The 21,674-nt window shown below is 45.2% G+C and overlaps 1 protein-coding gene across 3 annotated transcripts in view; it reads left to right on the forward strand.

The window, feature by feature from the left end:
* Positions 1 to 20,667, forward strand: part of GKAP1 (G kinase anchoring protein 1) — a 58,337-nt gene extending 37,670 nt beyond the window's left edge. For all 3 annotated transcript variants that reach the window (XM_088470109.1, XM_088470108.1, XM_088470110.1), the window contains 3 exons: positions 10,735 to 10,805; positions 11,292 to 11,369; positions 20,486 to 20,667. In XM_088470109.1, coding sequence (XP_088326235.1) covers positions 10,735 to 10,805; positions 11,292 to 11,369; positions 20,486 to 20,533 — 197 coding nt within the window. In that variant the 3' untranslated portion in view covers positions 20,534 to 20,667. The remainder of the gene's footprint in view (positions 1 to 10,734; positions 10,806 to 11,291; positions 11,370 to 20,485) is intronic.
* The last annotated feature ends 1,007 nt before the right edge of the window (positions 20,668 to 21,674 follow it).

Below are 21,674 nucleotides of genomic sequence, written 5' to 3' on the forward strand. Positions count from 1 at the left end.
AGGGGACACTGGGGAATAGACGGTGGATGACTAGAGCCTGGCTATATAAGTAATCTAAGTGTGACTGGCTCCTCCCCCTCTATGCCCCATCAACCCCAGTTTTAGAAGTTTGCCCGAGGTCCAAAGTCTCTTTTATTTTACATTGAGGACAGACAGACTGCTGGCTGTGACATATACTGTGGCTGGTGCCCTACTCAGACCAACCCGGTTCCTGGATTAACAAGGCTGAACAGTTGGCAGAGGGCCTGAAGTCTAATACTCCACAGAAGGATCTTATCACTTTTGCTGAATATATTCAGGAATCTGCTGTTTATCTGAGTGACTCTTCCAGAAATATTGAACATGTATGCTGCAGAATCTCTGCTTCAGCGGTAGCGGATTTCTCTGGCCATGGGGAAGGAAGAGTACCTGTTTGCCTTCCTCGGCAGTGACTCTGCATCGCTCTAAGGGTCCATCCTTTCTTTCCTTACGGACACCCTCTAGGTTTCAGGGCAGACCAAGAGGTGCGTCCTCAGCAGTTCGAGCAGGGCGTTCAAGAGGATGCCAGGCTTCAAGCTCTTCTCGTCCGGACCCCAAGCCAGCAGACAAGCCTGTGGCATGACGGGCTCCCGTCCCACCTAAGAAATTCCAATGTAGGTGACCGTCTGCTGCGTTTCATGGAGGTTTGGTGTCGAAATTGTTCCGACATTTGTGTTCGAAATCTTGTGTCCCACGATTACAAGTTAGATTTTGCCTATCCTCTTCCAGTTTGTTTTTTCATGACATGGTTTCCAGTCGATCACTTAAAACAGCTAGTTCTTTGACAGGCTACTGGACTTTGAAGTCCTGGTTCTAGTTCCAGCTCCCAAAGGACCCAGGTATTTTACTCCAATCTGTTTGTGGTCCTAAAACTGGATGGGTCAGTCAGGCCCATTTTAAATTTCAAATCTTTGAATCTTTACCTGTCCTTTCACAAACTCAAGATTCAATCCCTTCAATCGGTCATTGCGGGGTTGGAAGCGGCAGAATACTTGGTATCCCTGAACATCAAGGATCTACACATCCCCATCTGGAAAACTACACCAAGCATTACTCCGGTTTGCCATCAAGGACTCTCATTACCAGTTTCAAGCCTTGCCTTTCGGCCTGTCGTCGGCTCCCGGGGTCTTCACCAAGGTGATGGCGGTTATGCCATCCAGGCCCCGTCGGCGGAAAGACTACTGGTCCATATGGCACTGACTTATCAGATCCTCATACAGCACAGCTGGATTGTAAACTTCCAGAAGTCACAGCTGCTGCCATCTCAGCGGCTTCAGTTCCTCGGGATGATTAAGGACACTGCCTTAATACGAGTATTCCTTCTTCTGGACAAGGCGCTAGCCATTCAGGAATTGGTTTGCTTGGTACTCAGGCCGGAACATGTATATGTACATCTTTGCATTTGGCTTTTAGGGAAAATGGTGGCCTCCTTCAAAGCCATCCTATTTGGCAGATTTCATTACGGGCCATTCCAGTTGGATCTTCTATCCCAATGGTCAGGATCACATCTGCAGATGCACAGTCTAGTAGATTGTCTCCTCAAGCCCGCATTTCTCAGATCTGGTGGCTCTGGATGGACCATCTTGGGGTGGCTCTCCGTTTCGGCATCTAGAATTGGATCTTCTAATTACAGACGCCAGTCTTCATGGATGGGGGAGCAGTGGTGCAGGACAACCAATTCCAGAGGCGTTAGTCTCGTCAGGAGTCCCTCTTGCCGATCAACGTTCTCGAACTCCAGGAAGTTTACAACGCACTGCTAGCGGTGGCTCCCCTTCTGCTGGGGTTGCTGGTTTGAGTGCAATCCGACAACTCCACAGCAGTGGCGTACATCAACCGGCAGGGAGGGATGCGCAATTGCATGGCAATGCGCGAGGCCAGCCACATACTACAGTGGGCAGATAGACGCATCAAGGCCATCTCTGCAATCTTCCTCCCAGGGGTGGTCAACTGGGAAGTGGATTACCTCAGTTGTCAGGATCTTCATCCCAGGAAATGGGGTTTACACCCCCGAACTCTTCCTACAGTTGGTCCGCCATTGGGGCAGACCGCAGACAGATCTCATGGCCTCCAGGAACAATAAACTGCCTCTGTACTGCTCAAGAACAAGGGACCCAGAGGCCATAGAAGCAGATGCGCTGTTCTTGGTCGTTCGGCTTGGTGTACCTGTTCCCGCCATTTCCACTCCCTCCACGAGTACTCAAGGGCAAATCCCCGACCGTCATCTTAGTAGCAACGGACAGGCCCCTTCTGGCTTGGTACTCAGATCTCCTGCTCCTTCTGGCAGACGATCCATGGCCACTTCCGCTATGATCGGATTTTCTTCAGAAAGGTCCGTTTGTGTACCCCGACTTACATCGACTTTGTTTGACGGCGTGGCTGACTTCTTAAGAAGACATGGTATTCAACAGGCTGTGATTCTTAATATTCTCAGAGCTCGAAAGCCAGTAACCTCTGTTCATTACCATCTGATTTGGAAATCCTATACGACTTGGTGCGAGGGGCGTAGTTCATCCACCTCCTCCTTCCACGTTCAAACTTTTATTCACGGGGTGCTTCGAGTCCCGCCTCCCTTTGTTCTGGGATCTCAACGTCGTCCTCTTTTCTTCAGTCCACGGTTTTTGAACCCTTGGACGAGGTGGATTTGAAGTTGCTCTCCTGGAAACTGGTTCTTTTGTTAACCCTGGCTTTGGCTAGGCATGTGTCTTTTGTCGCTCTCCATATCTTGTTTCATGGCGACAGGAAGGAACTTAGGGCCTGATTCAAAGCAGGACGCTATTTGCGCTCGCTCTGTCAAAAAAAGGGGCCGGCTATTTAAATTGAGCGCTCGCTCTTTGCGGTCTGTTGACGCCTCCATGTCTGAGCGAGCGCATGAAACATGCGCTCGCTATTTTGTAAAGACTCCCCCTGGCCGCTCGCATCCTACGTCCTCTCCGCTATTTATTAGATTAATCGAGTACATCGAAAGGCATCTGAACTGCTTGCAGTGCTTGTGGTAGGTTTATCCTACCGCAATCATGCGAACAGTTCAGGCTAAGAGACAACCAAGTGACATGGTCGATGACGCTGCTTTGTTAATTATGCACACCCTTAAAACGCCCGTTTTGACCGTTTGGCACGCCTGCGTTCGGATCTCCACTCCCCGTTTTCAAGCACCTTCCCCTGTTACCACCCACAAATGCCTCATCCTGTCACTCAAATTAGCAGGCACTTGCTATTTGGCGAGCGCTCGATTTCTGATCGCACTGACTGGTTGGCGCATGCGCATTACGACCCATACGCATGCGCAGTTGTGCGAACATCGCTCGGAGCGAACGAGCGGCCGCTTACGAGCGGCTCTGAATCAGGCCCTTATTTCTTGCCCTTCCTTTTTGCTTAAGGTGGTATCGGCTTTTCACATTAATCAGCCGATCGTTGTCCAGCTTTGTTAGATTCTGCTGGGACCTCCGTGTTTATGTGGCCAAGACGGCGGGGCTACGTAAATCGGATGCTCTTTCTGTCCTTTATGATGCGGCCCTGCGGGGTTGGTCTGCGTCAAAACAGACCTTAGCCAGATGGATCTGCCTGGCTATTCAGCAGGCTTATGTCGCCAATGCTCGACCTCACCGACATCCATTTCGGCGCATTCTACGCGCTCTGTCGGTACTTCTTGGGAAGCACGCAGGGGGGCTTTGCTTCTCAACTTTGTCGTGCAGCTACGTGGACTTCTCTGCACACTTTTGTTTGGCTTACAGATTTGATACCTTTTTATCAGTATATCCATTTCTCTGATATCCACAGGGGACACTGGATGCCCACCCAGCGCTGCTTTAACTGTCCAGAGGGAAACAAACAGACAGGAGTCGATGCAGTAAGAAGGTGTTCTGGCTGGTAAGTGGGAATACAACTGATGCGGGAGGATGAGTGCCTGTTTCAGGTTGCCTCAGGATTCCCAGCACCTACCAGCCAGAGAGCTAGGCAGAACCGAAGTCAGTGTAGAGGAGCTCCGATAAATGTGAACAAACTCGGCTGATACACATTGCACTAGCAAAGTAAGGGAGCTGTGAACTCCCCTAAATCTCCAACAGCAGAGCGTGATTGGCCGGACAGAACAGCTGACCTTTAGGGGATTGTTTCCCTAGGTCACATGGCCCAATGCAAGATGGTGGCGTCCATAGAGCTGCAGCTTGGAAACGCTACGCAACACTCCCATGCTAGCACGGCCTACCAACAAGGAACCACCAGATGCACCCTATGCCAATCTCCATACTCCAGCACCGCCACCAGAAGGCCCACGCCAGAGCACCCTAAAGGGCAAAGGCCGCGGACTTACCGGTAAGGAACCCCTGGTCGTGACAGGGTAACATCGAGACAAGGGCTGGCTTGTAAGCCACAACCAGCTAGGCCTTTTATAGCCTTGATTGAAAGCAGCCATGATGGCACTAGGCAACATTTTTTACATAAAACAGAAAAGAAATATGAGTGTTCGGTTTTTCCCATATTGTACATGGACCAGCTGCATGGCAGTTTTCATGCCATATATGTATACAAAACAGACGTGCTATCGGTACTAACTAATACTGTAAATCTGTGTATTTAACAAATAAAAGCATGGGGATTTTGTTTGTATTTTGATCAAAGCTTCACTGAGCATGCGTCGCGATGGTTACCACCAGGGAGCCGCAGATATAATTTAGATGCAGAAACAAACTATTTCATTGGGCATTTATAAGTGGTAACGAGGTGGGTAGCCAAGTGCGGACGTGTCGCCGTCAGCAATTGTGTCCTTTGCCGCAGTTACACTGACATTGGCGCCCATGCTTGGACTATAATCTGCGCCTCAGTAAGGCTGGACGTTTCATGGTGCATCTTAATGCGCACAGCAGCAGATTAGCACTGCAGCCGGTGAATTAGGCCCTGTAGCTCTTTTGTGTTATTGTAAATAGCTGTTTTTCTGTCAGGATCAAATTTAGACTTTTCTTTTTTTTTGTCCTGCTTAAGCTCTTGAAAATCGTTTCCCACACAGAAAAAAATATTTATGCTCTGTTGCTTTTTAAAAGACCAAAGATTTGTCAATCACGCTGTGTTTAATGTTTATAGCTCACTAGAATCCAATTTAGAAAAATGGTCGCGGGGTATTTTGCAGGCAAAATCCTGTAGGGGGAGAAGAAAAAAAAAATAGCATTCCAGCTGCTCCAGTCTCTACTGTGCCCGGCTACTGCTTCTCCACACTCCCCGGACTGGTTGCTGCCGGTGGCGTCACAATGGGGGTGCGGGCCACACCAAGCTGTCACCCTCGGAGTGAGTGACACCAAAATGCCGGCTCCTCAGTGACAGGAGCAAAGTGTTGCAGTGTCACATTCTCCAGCACTTTGCTCCTGTCACAGAGGAGGAGCTGACAGTTCTGGCACAGGTCTCCGGGGGCAGCCTAGCATCTACGGGGATGCTGGACACCCCCCCGGAGTGACACTATCGGGATTTCCCAATAGGCCTCGCACCCTTTTTGGACACGCATGGCTATAGAGTGCGCACCGGGTGTCACCACACCTGGTGACTCCTCTGGTTGCTGCACGGACTTTTTGAGGTAAGTGACTGCACAGCACACTGAGGTCACAAAGTTGACATACGCAGGGCGAAGTCACATACATGACTGGTTCACACACACACACTCTGACAGTAGGTGACAGGGATCTAACACACTCTGGAGACGTCTGAGGGAAGACTTCAGCATGCTGGAGAAGGAGTAATTATTGGACTAATTAAGCTAATTGGAAACTTCCAATTGCGTCATTAGTCATTAGGGGGGTGCTGTAGGCATCCAGAAACAAGTCCAAATAGTTTTTCCTTAAAATAAGGATTTAAGGAAAAATTAGACCTGCTCTGGAGGCGCTAAAAAGTAAAAAAAAAACTGCACCCAATTGAATACCAAAAATCTTGCACCTGCAGGAAAAACCCACAGGTGCAAGATTTTTGGTAAACTCGCACCTAATGGGATAGGCCTTATTAAGAGTCTGCTTTATTTGCAATTTGAGACTTATTTTAGGGCTTAAGGCCCCCATACATCAGCAATTGATTGCAGCAATCATGCAATCTGCAATCAATTGTGTATTAAAAGCTTTCCCTTTTTCAATCGATTCCAGAGATGAAAAAGGTAAAGATTTTTATACACAATCGATTGCAAATTGCACGATTGCTGCAATCAATTGCTGATGTATGGGGGGCCTTTAGTGACCCAGCGGGGCTAAGCTCAGTCACTTCAGGGGAAAAAAAACCCCAATTGATCTCAGCTGATGGTTGTGCCATCGATGGCAATCAGTAGTGAACCATTGATGGTGGTTAACTATCGATGGTCATCCCTAATATATTCCTATTGTGCGCTGTGATTTTTAGCATATCCTATACCATCTGTGAAGGCACGCTTCCAGTTACAATCCAGTCCCATCTCAGCCAGATATGATTTGGGGAGGGAGCCACAGCTGGAGTTTTGCAGATGCCACGAACTGTGAATTGGTCGCACAGTTGGGACTTTTTAAAAATCACAAATTACGATGAAGTTTCAGACTAACTACGAATAAGGCCCTACCTACATAAGTGTCCTATGTGCATTGGTGTGTAGGGGGCTGGGAGGACTGCTATGATCAAGGGAAGGGTCATAATTTAGTAGCATGGATGCAGGTAATACTTTGAACTGATAGAGCAAGTATGTGACAATGCAAAGAAGCTTGGTGCAGGTGGTGTAAATGGTGAGTGCTTTAATGAGTAGTTGTAGTCCGCTAGAGCAGTGGTTTTGCTGATGTAGAATGCATCTAATGCTGGGTGCACACTAGACTATATGTCGTCTGATCCGGCGGATCAGACAACATATCTGGCACATCGTCAGCGGCATCGATATAGTCAGTGGGGGCAATGCTGCCGAATGCAGCATGGCCACGGCGTTTTCCCGGGCATCCTTTAGATTCCAAAGCCTTTCTTCTGGATCGCAGCTACCATTCATTGCCGGCAATGAGACCCATCTGCTTCGATGTGGGAGGAAGGTTCCACCAGGGAGGTTTTTTTAGTGATAGTTTGATATCCTACACGTCTTACCTGCTTGACTTTACTCATATGAATATCTCTTGTCACAGAACCAGGTTTTCTACTGCTTTTTTTCTCACTGCTGGACTACACTTCTTGCTGATCTTCATGTCATCCAAGACAGTCTAAGGTCCCTTTCTTCAGTTGTTAATTTCAATACATCACCAGAGGCAAAGCTATATTAAGGCTTTGGGGGCCCTAAAGAGAAACATTTGGGATGGAAGAATTGTGTCCTTGTACACGTGCCTTCAGCGTGCACGTGAAAATGGGGGATGGCCACGTGTCACACACCTGTTTTGCGTCGCACACGGGGCATGCACAGATCTTCCCACGCTGCTGTGCTGCCCCTCCCTTCCTCACGTGGGACACTGCGGCCAGTGAGTGGGATGGCAGGACAGTTTCAGTAAAGCAGGACTGCTGTGTCAAAATCGGGCGGTGTACATACATACAGACGCACACATTTATACACCTACATACATAGTCACACATAGACATGCATACAGTCAGTTACACACATATACACATTCACACAATACTGTACATAGTGACATGCATACACACATCCAGTTACACATACTGTATATACACATACATAGTCACACACATACAGAGAGACCGTATAGTGTTTCCACCATCTTAAATTACAGGCTGCTCCTCCCATCCTCTCTACCATGCTGCTTGCAGTGCACTGACTGTACCATACCTCCCAACCATCTCTATTTCAGCGGGACAGTCCCGTTTTCTGGGCACTGTCCCACCTGCAGACCGGAGTGTCCCGTGTGAGTCGGGAGGTTGGAGGGCACTGACACCTCACCAGCTCTTCTATGCAGAGCAGCAGTGCCGATCAAGCTGATTTGATGGGCATCCATTAAAAGCAGGGAGGATGTTGGGGGCAGCCCAGTCGTTGCTGGACAACGTGAAAAACGGGTTTGTGATGTGGGCTCCCCCCCAATGCATCATACTACGGATGAGTGGCCTAGCGATAATGAGGTCACGCCCCTTTTTCTGGCAGATGCACCGTCTGTGCGTGCAGGAGTCCCAACTTTAAAAGCCAAGATGTTGGGAGGTATGCTGTACAGTTTCCCCCCATTGGCAGTAGACCACCCCAGTGGTTATAAATTTTAATAACTACCCCACACACACACACACACCACTCTATTGTAGTGGAAAAAAAATATCTATTTTACAAATCACCACCCAATCTTATAAAATACCTTGACCAGTGTAAATTTATTTTATTTTTTTACCCCCTCCAGCTTCATATACTTCTATTTTACTCTCTCACTGGTACTAGATCCCATGGGGGTTACCCCACATTCCCATGGGCAATATACCCCCTCCTACACATGCAAAGTGCAGTGGAGCGTGTATCATGGATGACTGTTGATCAGTCCCCCTTGCTGCAGTTGATCTCTGCCCTTGCAGAGATGTTGGGGAATCTGCGCATGCGCTGAACCCGCACAGCTCGTGCACTACGGATCTGCGATGTTGCTCGAAGTTCGGCAGCGGACTGTTGGTGATTGCCAGTCTGTTGCTGTTTCGGGATGGGGAGGAGGCAGCAACTGCCTCCGTTTCCCCGTTGTGGGGACATTTCCTGGCCTCTTTTCAGGATGCGCGGTGGCTAGCTTACATGACCCTATGCTTACCATGTGAGCAGCTGTGATAGCAGCTCCGCCTGCTGCTGAATCAAGCCCTAAATTCATGTATGGAGTCAATGGCGTAAGGTCATACCAGGAGCACGGAGGCAAGATGGTTATTGGTGCCCCACTCGCTCGCACTCACTACCAATACCCCAATCCCAGCAGCAATCCTACACACTCCCCCCCCCCCCCCCCCCCTAAAGCACGTTCACTACCAACATCCCAGCAGTACCCAGTTATGCACTCTCCTCCCCCTGCATTCACTTTCAACTCCCCAGCAGCACTTGGTCACACACACTCTCCTCCCCATCCATTCACATCCAACACTCAGCAAGTACCAAGACGCATACTGTCCCCTGCACATTCATTTCCAACACCCCAGTAGCACCTAGACACAGACTCTCCTCCCCCTGCATTCACTGCCAACACCCCAGCAGCACCCAGACACACACCCACCTCTTTGCATTCACTATTAACACTCCAGGAAGGAAGGAGGGGCCATACACTCTCTTCTATACTCTTCCCCTTTTATGTACATTGGTGTGGTTTCCTTGCTGGAGATCCATCCATAGATGGCGAACTCCAGGGTGGAGGCCCTGGGAGAAGGAAGACCACGGCACATTCCCCCTGGGCTCCATTGTTATTCTTGCTCTGGGGCGCATAATGCAGAACCTGGTGCAATGGAGGGGGTCAGTGTGCTCCCTTCAAGGCTGGCACCTGGAGACGACCACCTTCCATCGCCTCCTATTTTTACGCCTGTGTATGGAGTTGTGTGTTTCTTATAGTTTACAAAATTCAGCTGAAAGCACATTTAGGCCTTTGCCTTTACAAGTTTATTTAACTTTAATCCCCTGAATCGATAAATGTAAAAGCTAAAGCATAATGCTGGGAGAGTGATTTGTTATAAAAAAAAATGTGATCCAAGAGGGAATTTGTTATAAAACATGTGATATTTAACTCCTCCTATTATTGGGAGGTAGTTGAAATCCAGACAGCGTGGATGCAAGCTCTAACCCTCCCCCTAACCCTAATACTTACTGTATCCGCCGACGCTGGGATTCTGACTGGTGTCGGGATTCCGGCAACCCGACAGTAAGTATTGGGGTTAGAGTTAGGCCCTGGGGGGGTTAGATTAAGGCACTAGGGGGGGGGGGGGGTTAGGTTTACGGTGTGGAGACTGTTTTATTGTGTTGTGTGATTATTGAAGCCTACTATTTTTATTCTGTTGACATCTGTAGTTCTTGTTTTGAGTCAGACTACTAATTAATTTAGGGCCTGATTCAGACCCGCTCGCAAGCGGGTCGATGGTGGCCGCACGCGCATGCGCAAGCCCCGTAGCAAGTGAGAAATCACTCGCTCCGTGGCTCACAACAAAACAGGGCAGCTGTCCATGTTGATCGACAGATCGCCCCGTTTTGTGGGAGGGGGGGTGGCTGAACAAACGGAGGCGTTCCCAAAGGAAGGCCTGCCGTTTGTGGGCGGCCCTACTGACATCACGAGTGATGTCAGTAGTGGGCTTCCTGCTCTATTAGAGCAGGAAGTCCACTCGGGCTTGCGAGACCTGAGACCCTACCACAGGGTCTCCTCGCAAGCCCAATGGTCGCGATAATCGCGACCTGCTCCTGCCCGCTCACACTAGCTGTGGGTGGGCACCCACAGCTTTGAGAGCGGACAGGAAAATAAAAAATAAAAAAATTCCTCCCCACCCTGATTCAGAGCATGCGCTCGCAAATAGCGAGCGCCTCTGAATCAGGCCCTTAGTCTGATCTAATCTATTGCTGTAGTGAAACAATTACTATTTGCCACTGTTCTGTATTTAGCTGACATAGATACAAGGGGACATTTATCTGTTTGTCTTTCAGTTTTATTTGTCAGTTGAGCTCATTTTCACATCAATACAGTTTTACTTCTGTGATTTTTTTTAAATGATCACATTTGGTACTAGTTTAACATAAAACGGTACCACTTTAATTTAGCGTGTTTGGTTTTCATATGTTCTTTCTATTTCCACCCTCTCCTACTTCAGTGAAAGACAAAGCAGAAATTCTTCTGCAAGTGGATGAATTGCTGACCATTAAGAATGAGTTAACCTTACAGGTAAGAATGCAAACATGAGAGGGGGCAGCAGTTTTTCTGTGTTTATTCTTTTTTCTATAAAAGGGTAGTTTTTGATGTCATAATTTTTAGTATCAAAGTAAGGGAGAGCTGTTGTCATAATAGGGCTTTATTCTTTTTGAATGCAGACTATTTCACAAATGTATATACAGTGTATTTTATTCTGTTTTGGCATGAATGTGATGTAGTGGCTATTGGCTACAGATTTTTTTTTTTTTATTATTATTTTTTTTTTACTGTTTTCTTCTGAAAGTCTAAACTAGCAGAATAGAAATATTTGTACATCATTAACCACGTTCAGGTTTTATAGGGTCCAAGAAAAAGAACAGTTCTTATAAATCTATATATACTTTACTGTTTTTGTTTGTTGTGTGGATTTTAATTTATTGTGTTTGTTGTTTTTTTGTATCTGTGCTGCTAAAAATGTTTTCTTTGGTGCATGCCTTGTTTTAATTGTTCATAATCTAGGTCACTGCTCTACATGCTGCTTTAGAGCAAGAACGATCAAAAGTCAAGGTTCTTCAAGCTGAGCTGGTGAAATACCAGGTACGTTTGCAGGGATTGCTGATTACACTGCAGAACAAAAATTAATGAGTACAGTGATTTAAAGGACCACCAGATAGTAAATATATAGAGATATAGATAGATGTAATTAAACATTTTCATCAGCAAGGATTACATTGAAACATCGACTTGAGGAGTTGGTGTGTATGCCTATTACAAATAACAGCAGCACTCCATGGACTTGAACGAAATCACAGCACACAGCCAGATATCACCCACATTTAACATTTCAGTTGTTTACTACATCTTTTATCAAGGATAAATAACATAAACAGCTTACCTATATACACCCCATCATCACCCACATGTTCACTGGCGGCGACCACACCATTTCCGGTCGCGATGACGTTATCCGCAACCCGGGAGATAGGGGGCCGATGTCAAGGAAACTAAACACAACAAAAGATCAGCAATGTGACGGAAATGAAAACAAACAAATAACACCTATACTATGTGAATAGATTAGAGCATAATAAACAAAACCTAGAAAGTGCTTGAGACAATATACTGTATAGTACATGACCATAGCTACAATATTGGATCTCTTAAATAAAGTAATCCGTCATAATCATACTACAATTAAAGTAGTCTCACAATATATAATGAATCATTTAAGCAGAAGTCATAACTATCAGTCATAATAAAACTGCATCACACCCGCGACCGGAACATGTGGGTGACTGTGGGGTGTAGATAGGTAAGCTTTTTGTTATTTATCCTTGATAAAAGATGTAGTAGACATCTGAATCGTTGCTGATATCAGGCTGTGTGCTGTGATTTTGTTCAAGTTCATGGATTGCTGCTGTTTGCGTTTTTGAGAGGGGTCATTTTGCGCTCCTGGAAGTGGGAGTGTCGGCTGTCGCAGATGTAGAAAAAATGCTGCAAAGTAAGAATGCTTACAAAAATAGAAGTATTAATAGTTTTCATTTTGTTAATTGATAAAAATAAAGTGAATGAACAGAAGATAAATCTAAAATTAATATTTGGTGTGACCACCCTTTGCCTTCAAAATAGCATCACTATTATTGCAGTACCTGCCCCGTTGCCCTTGGTACAACTCCCATCCAATTTGGATTGTAGACCATATGCTGCATAAACGGCGGCACTCAGGGACAAATAAATAGGCAATACACACCAACTTCTCAAGTCCACATTTAGATGTAAATTAATGTGTGTGTTCGTGTATGTATGTATGTATGTATATATATTTATATATAAAAATAAACAATTTTCATTATAACCTGCTGGCATGAAAAAGCGTTCAAGCTCCACAAACCACCTTCCTGTCACTTATTCACTTTCTAAACGACACTGTGGGTAGCAATACTGAAGGGTTCCCCTGATGGCGTGCTGCAGTGTTATGACGGCTGCACACTGAGCAACGAGTGTTGAGTCTGTTACTTTCACAACATCATAAGCGGGGCTGTAATTAGACATTTGTGAGCCCTCCACAGGATTTTGTGAGGTCCCTATATATTATCCCAAATGTAAAAAAAAGGGAAGGCACCATATCATCTACACATCCTGCTGCTATGTTAAGTTACACATTTGACAATATGCCAGAGTCTAGCATAGAGGTTTTCAACCGGTTGTGTAGTGTGCCGCGGCGCGAGAGCCGCTGGTCACATTATAGAACGGACCGGGCAGCACTGTCGCTGAGCTCCTCTGGGAAGCTCAAATGCACCCGGGCCGTGCAAAGATGCGGCGGCGTGAGCATGCCACGTTCTCTGTCTGCCCGACCGCCCCGCCAGTCACCCAGCCCTGTGAACTTGCGAAGACCCACGGAGAGTGCTCCGACAGTGGAGGAGGAGCCGAGAAGACGAACATGTGAAGAGCGAAGAAGCTGGTAAGGTAAGTGAAGGGGGTGGGGGGGGGCACAATGACGGACACGGATGGTTATGAGGAGGGGGGGGAGTGCAGAATAACAGACAACGATGGGGAGGAGGGGGGGAGAGTGCAGAACAGACACAGATGTGGAGGAGGAGCACAAGAACACAGATGAGGAGGGGGATGTGCACAATAACATAGATGAGGAGGAGGGGGGAGCACAACAACATACAGTCAGGGGCATAACTATTGGGACATTGACAGAATTTTCATATTTTTTCCTCTATTCACCATCACAATAGCTTTGAAATGAAACGAACAAGATGTGATTTAACTGCAGACTTTCAGATTTAATTTGAGGGTAATTACATCCAAATCAGGTGAACGGTGTAGGAATTATAACGGTTTCTATATGTGCCTCCCACTTTTTAAGGGGCCAAAAGTAATGGGACTATCAACTCAAAAGCTATTTCATGGACAGGTGTGGGCTATTCCCTCATTATTTCATTATCAATTAAGCAGGTAGAAGGTCTGGAGTTGATTCTAGGTGTGACATTTGCATTTGGAATCAGTTGCTGTCGACTCTCAATATGAGATCCAAAGAGCTGTCACTATCAGTGAAGCAAGCCATCATTAGGCTGAAAAATCAAAACAAACCCATCAGAGAGATAGCAAAAACATTAGGTGTGGCCAAATCAACTGTTTGGAACATTCTTAAAAAGAAAGAACGCATCGGAGAGCTCAGCAACACCAAAAGACCCGGAAGACCATGGAAAACAACTGTGGTGGATGACAGGAGAATTATTTCCCTGGTGAAGAAAAACCCCTTCACAACAGTTGGCCAAATCAAGAACACTCTCCAGGAGGTAGGTATATATGTGTCAAAGTCAACAGTCAAGAGAAGACTTCACAAGAGTGAATATAGAGGGTTCACCACAAGATGTAAACCATTGGTGAGCCTCAAAAACAGGAAGACCAGATTAGAGTTTGCCAAACATCTTAAAAAGCCATTACAGTTCTGGAACAACATCCTATGGACAGATGAGACAAAGATCAACTTGTACTAGAGTGATGGGAAGAGAAGAGTATGGAGAAGGAAAGGAACTGCTCATGATCCAAAACATACCACCTCATCAGTGAAGCATGGTGGTGGTAGTGTCATGGCGTGGGCATGTATGGCTGCCGATGGAACTGGTTCCCTTGTATTTATTGATGATGTGACTGCTGACAAAAGCAGCAGAATGAATTCTGAAGTGTTTCGGGCAATATTATAGGCTCATATTCAGTCAAATGCTTCAGAATTCATTGGACGGCGCTTCACAGTGCAGATGGACAATGACCCGAAGCATACTGCAAAAGCAACCAAAGAGTTTTTTAAGGCTAAAAAGTGGAATGTTATGCAATGGCCAAGTCAATCCCCTGACCTGAATCCGATTGAGCATGCATTTCACTTCATGAATGCAAAACTGAAGGGAAAATGCCCCAAGAACAAGCAAGAACTGAAGACATTTGCAGTAGATGCCTGGCAGAGCATCACAAGGGATGAAACCCAGCGTCTGGTGATGTCTATGCATTCCAGACTTCAGGCAGTAATTGCCTCCAAAGGATTTGCAACAAAGTATTAAAAAGTGAAAGTTAGATTTAGGATTGTTTAGTTTGTCCCATTATTGTTGGCCCCTTAAAAAGTGGGAGTCACATATAGAAACCGTTGTAATTCCTACACCGTTCACCTGATTTGGATGTAATTACCCTCAAATTAAATTTGAAAGTCTGCAGTTAAAGCACATCTTATTTGTTTAATTTCAAAGCCATTGTGGTGGTGAATAGAGGCCAAAATATGAAAATTCTGTCAATGTCCCAATATTTATGCACCTGACTGTAGATGGGGAGGAGGGGGGACACAATAATACAGACACGGAAGTGAACCAGAGCAGGGACTGGACGGCTGCACCCAGTGACCCCTTCACACAGAGTGTATTCTGAAATTTTATAGGGCAGTCCCTTTCTTTGCCGGGGCACTCTGACCCCTAGGTACACCCCTGGGGCCAATGTAGTGTGTTGTATTTCTGTGGAGGCCAATGGATGTGTGTTTTATTCCTGTGGAGGCCAATGTAATGGGTTTTATTCCTGTGGAGGCCAATGTAGTGTGTTTTAGTCCTGTGGAGGCCAATGTAGTGGGTTTTAGTCCTGTGGAGGCCAATGTAGTGGGTTTTAGTCCTGTGGAGGCCAATGTAGTGGGTTTTAGTCCTGTGGAGGCCAATGTAGTGGGTTTTAGTCCTGTGGAGGCCAATGTAGTGGGTTTTATTCCTGTGGAGGCCAATGTAGTGGGTTTTATTCCTGTGGAGGCCAATGTAGTGGGTTTTATTCCTGTGGAGGCCAATGTAGTGGGTTTTATTCCCGTGGAGGCCAATGTAGTGGGTTTTATTCCTGTGGAGGCCAATGTAGTGTGTTTCTTTTATGTGGGAGCATATATGTATGTTTTTTCATAGGTCGCGCACGCCGTATTGTCGGATAGTGTGCCTTGGCAATTTTTAAATATTTAGTATGCCTTGAGTTGAAAATCACTGGTCTAGCAGTATCATGCTTCCTGCTGCCTCCCTGACCCATGTATAAACTGGAAGAGAGTAAGGCAATTCAACTTTGGCGGTTACAATAGGGTAACAGTATTAGCACTGCTAGGCTTTTTGTTCTAGCCCTGCACCAGGGAAGGAGAGGATGCATTAAATTAATGTTTATTAGTGCCTTATTATGCAAGATATGCAGCGTGACCCCCAGAAGCTTTTTTTTTCTTACAAAGTTAATAAGGTGCATCTGAAAAAATACTTAAAACACATGTACAAAGGGGGTGATGTATGAAGGGGCAATAGGGGGAAAATGCAGAAGTACATAGAATGGTTGTGAGTACCAAACAGCGCTAATTACTGGTAGATGTGCATAAAACCCAAATGAATGCTGTCATAATAAATTATCCAAAGAAATCTCTTGGGACTGAGGGCCTGATTCAGCAAGGAACACACGGATGACGACGCAAGCAATCGGCCGATGTTTGCAGTCTGTGTCGCAGTGCGTGTGCCAGAACCGCTCACTGCGTCCGCAAAAGTGTGCGCAGTGAATATGCAGACCCAGGGAAAAGTGATTGACAGGAAGTGCCATTTGTGGGTGGATACGGGGAGTGGTCGGCCGAACGAAGGCGTGCCAGTGTGTTCACACCCCGTTACAGGGGCGTACATAAATTAGCCACTAAGATGCCGGAGCGCAGCCTGGCGTCCCTCTGCGTGCAGGAAGTCTCTCAACTCCTGCAGCAGGGTCAGGTCTACCTTTAGTCTGCGATGTTCCCGATGTTTTCTCAGCCTTGCGCATCAGTACAGATGGTAAAGGGGCAGCATTATGTAGGGCTGGGCGCCTGCATCTTTGTGCTGAGATTGCCGTGCGCATGCATTCATTAGCATATTCTCGCAGCTGCCGGGTAAATGCGTCTGCATCCGTGCCTTCCTTGCTGAATCAGGCCCTGAGTGTGTTTCTGAAAAAACAATCACATTTTATTTCACACAATTAAAAATAATAAATGAAAAAACAGCTGGATTTCCCGGTACCATACCCTATTTGGCTGGTGGTGTGTACAAACAGAGGGTAGTGGGTAATTACCAGACAGGGGCAGGTTCGGCAACACACGTGCTTTGCCTTTAAAGTTGGTAAGCCAGGGGTCCAGTATTGTAGCATGGCGTCTGCACCAGTCTTTCCACAAGCGCAGATTTGCAGTTTTTTCATGTGTTTATGTACCAGCAATTATTGTGTGTGTATTATTTTTATTTGTGTGACATAAAATGTGATTGTTTTGTCAGGAACACACTCGGTCCCAAGAAACTTCTTTGGGTCATTTATTTATGCCAGCACCCCCCATTTATTTGGGTTTTATGCACATCTAACAGTAATTGGCGCTGTTTAGTATTTACTACCATTCTATGTACTTCTGATATTGAAGTATTAATTGTTTAAGTGAATTCAATCTGCTGCAATTTACTGCCAACTGCGCTTTATAAGGTTATTTCCACCTTTTTCAATTTAATAGGGGGAAATGGTAACTGTGCATGTTGAATGCTGCAGTTACCGCTTCCCTACATGTAGTAATGTAGGGAAGTGAGCAGAATGACAGTGGCGCTTTATCAGTGCTCCTATATTCAAGATAGGGTGCCAACGTGCGGTCCAATGTATGAATGGTCAGTGCCACTGACCATTCCGACAGCTGCAGCTGTCATTGCCGCATGCATAGCACTGTCCCTGGATGTTGGTTTTCGACTGTGCATTCAAAAAACAATAGTATTTTTTGTCCAATAATGGTGCGGGTGCCGCTGGGAGTAATCTGACCAGCACATGCACAGTATGCATGCCAGCGCTGGCCGGTGATAGCGGCCCTTCCAAAAGAAGTAGAGAGCAATTCGCAGAACAGGTGAGTTAACACTTTCCCTCTTCGGCAACAAAGATAATAATATATGTCACCGATGAAGGGACCTGCTTCGCCAAACTAAATAGGTGAAGCCTGTCCTGTCACATAACGCCCGCAGCTTGCTGCTTCATACATCTCCCCAAAAGAATGATATGAATTCCTGATGCGCTTTTAAGTTTGTGGCAACGACCATAAGGGACTAAAGGGTCCATTCATTAACACTAGTATTTCATCACAGAAGCACTATGCTATAGACTGATTTAGAGTTGCTGAATAAAGAAAAAATCCTGTAAAAACAAGTTAGAGAATATAAGTATTCAATCAGTGGAAAAAAACAGTAGATCCTAACTGAATCAGTTGTTAGAAATGTCCACATTGAAAATAATGAGCTATGGCCCTCATTCAGAGCCGGACGCTCTGAGCAGAGCGCTCGCTCTGAATGAGGGCCATCCTCCATAAAAATGGAGCGTCCTCCTGGACGCTCGTATAGCTGTGGGTCACCACCCACAGCACATACGAGCGTGCAGGATGATGGTCGCGATGGTATCGCGACCATCGCCACTGCGAGCCGGAGCTTGCAGTTGAGTTTCTCAACCGCAAGGCCCGGAGGGATTTTGGCTCTATCCGAGCCAAAATCACTCCCACTGACATCACTAGTGATGTCAGTGGGGCCGGCTTCTGACGGTAGGCGTTCCCTTGGGAACGCCCCCGTCTGGGAGGCACGCCCCCGGCACGCCCAACAAAGGGGGCGTGCTGTAAATCAACATCGACAGCACGCCCCCTTTGATCAGCCACAACGAGCGAAGGAAAGTCCTTCGCTCGTCGCGTCTGGCGCATGCGCACGACGGAGCTCCCTCCGTCGTGCGCATGCTCAGTGCACACCATCGACCCACTTGCGAGCGGACAGCCGCTCGCAAGTGGGTCTGAATCAGGCCCTATATCTTTTAAGTCAGAAGTGTTTCATAATAAAGTTTGAGTTGTAGAAATACAATCTGTTAAACTAAGAGGAAAATAAAGTAGCTTAACTACTTTATGAAATTTGCATTCTGTGTTTTGTTTTAAAGTAAGTTGATGTAATGGGTGGCTGTCAGTTGATTTCTAACTTGTTGGTTGCCCCAGCAAGAACCTGGGGGCTGCCCTTTGAAACTTTTTTCCCCAAGCTCTGTGGTTCTTCTGGTTTTGGCTTCTGATTGGTTTACCAGTTCAGGCATCCTTAATTGCCATTTTAAAGCAATCAACTAACAAGTTTGTGGTGCTGTATTAAAGAATCAGTGGAGCAGAGGTTAAAATGGCTACATATGGCGCAGCTCTTGGGGCTTCGGTTAGGGGAATGACCAATTTACGGATGTGTCCGCATATATCTTGCCACCGTGTGCTACAAGTTGCATCAAACAAAATGTGTGAGCACCGCGCGACTATGTAGCGTTGAACATCTTTTCATGTGACTTTTTACCTTTTTAAAGCGTCTTATTCGCAAAGTGATGTGACTAGGACGCACAAGCAGCTTTTGCCAATTAAAATGATATGCGGCATGTCTATTAACAACATTGAGGGGAATTCAATTAGAGGCGTAGTTTTCGGGCTGTCCGAATTTTCGCTTCATTCGCCTGTTTCAGAGGCGAATTTATTCCATGCTCGTCCCCGCTTTTCGCCTAATTCAATTGCAAAACAGGCGAAAACGGAAATAGGCGAATGCGGAACAGGCGAAAAGTACTGAAAGAATTGGGGAAATCAGTCTGTACCCCAGAAATAGATACATTAACATAGTGAATCAATATAGATGTGTACTAATAAGACTATTTTGGGTACTTAAGTTGTGTAAATTGCTTGCTATTAGCGTCTTTGTAAAAGTGGTGAAGAATGGCATAAAGCTGTATATTTTGGTGAAAATAAGTAGTCCTGTCAAATTTGGGGTGCTTGAAAATGGGTGCTAGCATATTTTTATGTCTCTATAGTGAACTTTTTAAAACCTTGAAAAATCCACCTGCTTCATGCACCTGCAATCCCAAAAACACCTGACCCATACTTGGGGACCCCAAGAAGTCTCTCTCGCTACTTTTTATGTTTATCCCCCCACTTTTTAAATTTTCACCCCAAAAATGAGATATCTTATTTGGGGTGTTCTTAGGTTTTTGGGGTTTTTTTTGCAGATTTGTCCTTTGGGGGGCTGTCCCAAGGGTTCTGAGTCGTTTCCCCACGTTTGCACCCCAAAATAAAGATTTTGCATTTCTTTTCACCTGCTATTGATTGGAGAATCTTTTTTGGAGAATTGTTTCTGCTTAGGCAAAATTGTCCTGGAATTGAATTTGATGAATTTTTTTTTTTTAGGCAAAATTTTCTCAAAAAATTGGCCAATTGAGCCTTTACACTGAACAATATCGTTAACACTGAACAATATCATTAACGATATCATTCAGTGACGTCACCGGCAGCATCCCTGAACATGCACAACCATCAATGGTTGAGTCTGGCACATGCACAGAGAGCAACCATCGGGCCGCTGATGTTTTCTTAACATCTGGATACTGTCATCAAAGATGCAGCATCAGTGTCCACCATCGATGGCAAAACAAAAACACTTGCCATCGACCATAAAACATTGATGGTCATTCTGGTATACTGTACCTGAACTTAACGTCAAATACTTCTAAACTATATAGGATAATTGGCCATCCCTAATCAGTGGTCCAGTATCAATATTACTGTATCCCCCATCCTATTGTATTACTTGCCTATCAAATATCAATTTGTTTTTATTGCAGTGCTATTTTTGTAGCAAAAATCTAAACTAGTTTTTTTTTTTCGTTTTTTTTCTTTTCCTCTGTAGGGTGGAAAGAAGGGTAAAAGGAATTCTGAATCTGATCATGGACGATGATCAGGCCTTTTCCACATCGCTGAAGGAGATTTATTATTTTCTAAAAAGCACTAACTTTTCTGCAGAGTTTAAATACTGCTGTTCAATGCCATACATTGTTAGTTTTTCATGACTAAATAAAACTTATTCTTCCATTTGCATATTTGGTCTTTTCACGTCTAACCATTTTGAGCCCATATGTGAAATCTTGGAAAATCTAATTTTTCAGTAACTGCTTAGCATATTTGAGTCTAAATAGGACATGAGCTACAAAGGAGCTGCACAGCTGCATGTATGGAGTAGTGTGGTTTGAGATATTAACATTCACAATGTAAACCTAGTTCTAATGGTTCGGCATGTCGACAGAGTTTTTGCAGTGTTAGAGATCAATCCTAGCAGCAACCTAACCTTAACCACACCCTAAACCAAACGGTTTATATGTCAACAGTGCATGCAACTGTGTCAACATTTTGGTGTTGACATAATGGGGTGTATATATATATATATATATATATATATATATATATATAATTATTATTTTTTTTTTTTAAAGTGTGGATTTTAAGAAGTGATGTTACTCATAGCAACCCATCAGATTTTAGCTATTATCTTCTGTAAGGTGCTAGATAAATGTAAAGTACAATCTGGTTGCTATGGGCAACATCTCCACTTCTAAAAACCCACACTTTAGTAAATATACCCCAATGACTACATACTACTCTGGATGACTAGTACAGTCAGATGGGTTTTGGGGGCCTTGCTGTTAGAATGTTTTATTATTGTCCCTTGAAATTCAGAACTTGGCAGTGTTTGAAAATTCATAGTCCAATATTATATACAATATTATTCATATCTTACCTAAATATCAACAATAACTGCCTCATAGGTAAGATTAGACATAAGTGGTTAGACTAATAAAATAAACAATATAAGCGTATCTGAAACTTGCTCCCTCACTTTGCATGTAGTTTCCACTGGGAACCATGTTAACCAAGCAAGAAAGGGTACATTGGACTAGCTCCTATCTTGCTCTTTTACCTGATGCCATTATTTATTTCTAAAACTTAAGGGTTTAAGATCGTTTTTATTTGTTTAGTTTATATGTTTAGATGGCTTTAAGTTACCATAAGACCCTTGCCCACAACCACCAAACATAATTTTA

This window comes from Taudactylus pleione, unplaced genomic scaffold (assembly GCF_031769625.1).
Source record: "Taudactylus pleione unplaced genomic scaffold, aTauple2 ptg000095l, whole genome shotgun sequence".
Lineage (NCBI taxonomy): Eukaryota > Metazoa > Chordata > Amphibia > Anura > Myobatrachidae > Taudactylus > Taudactylus pleione.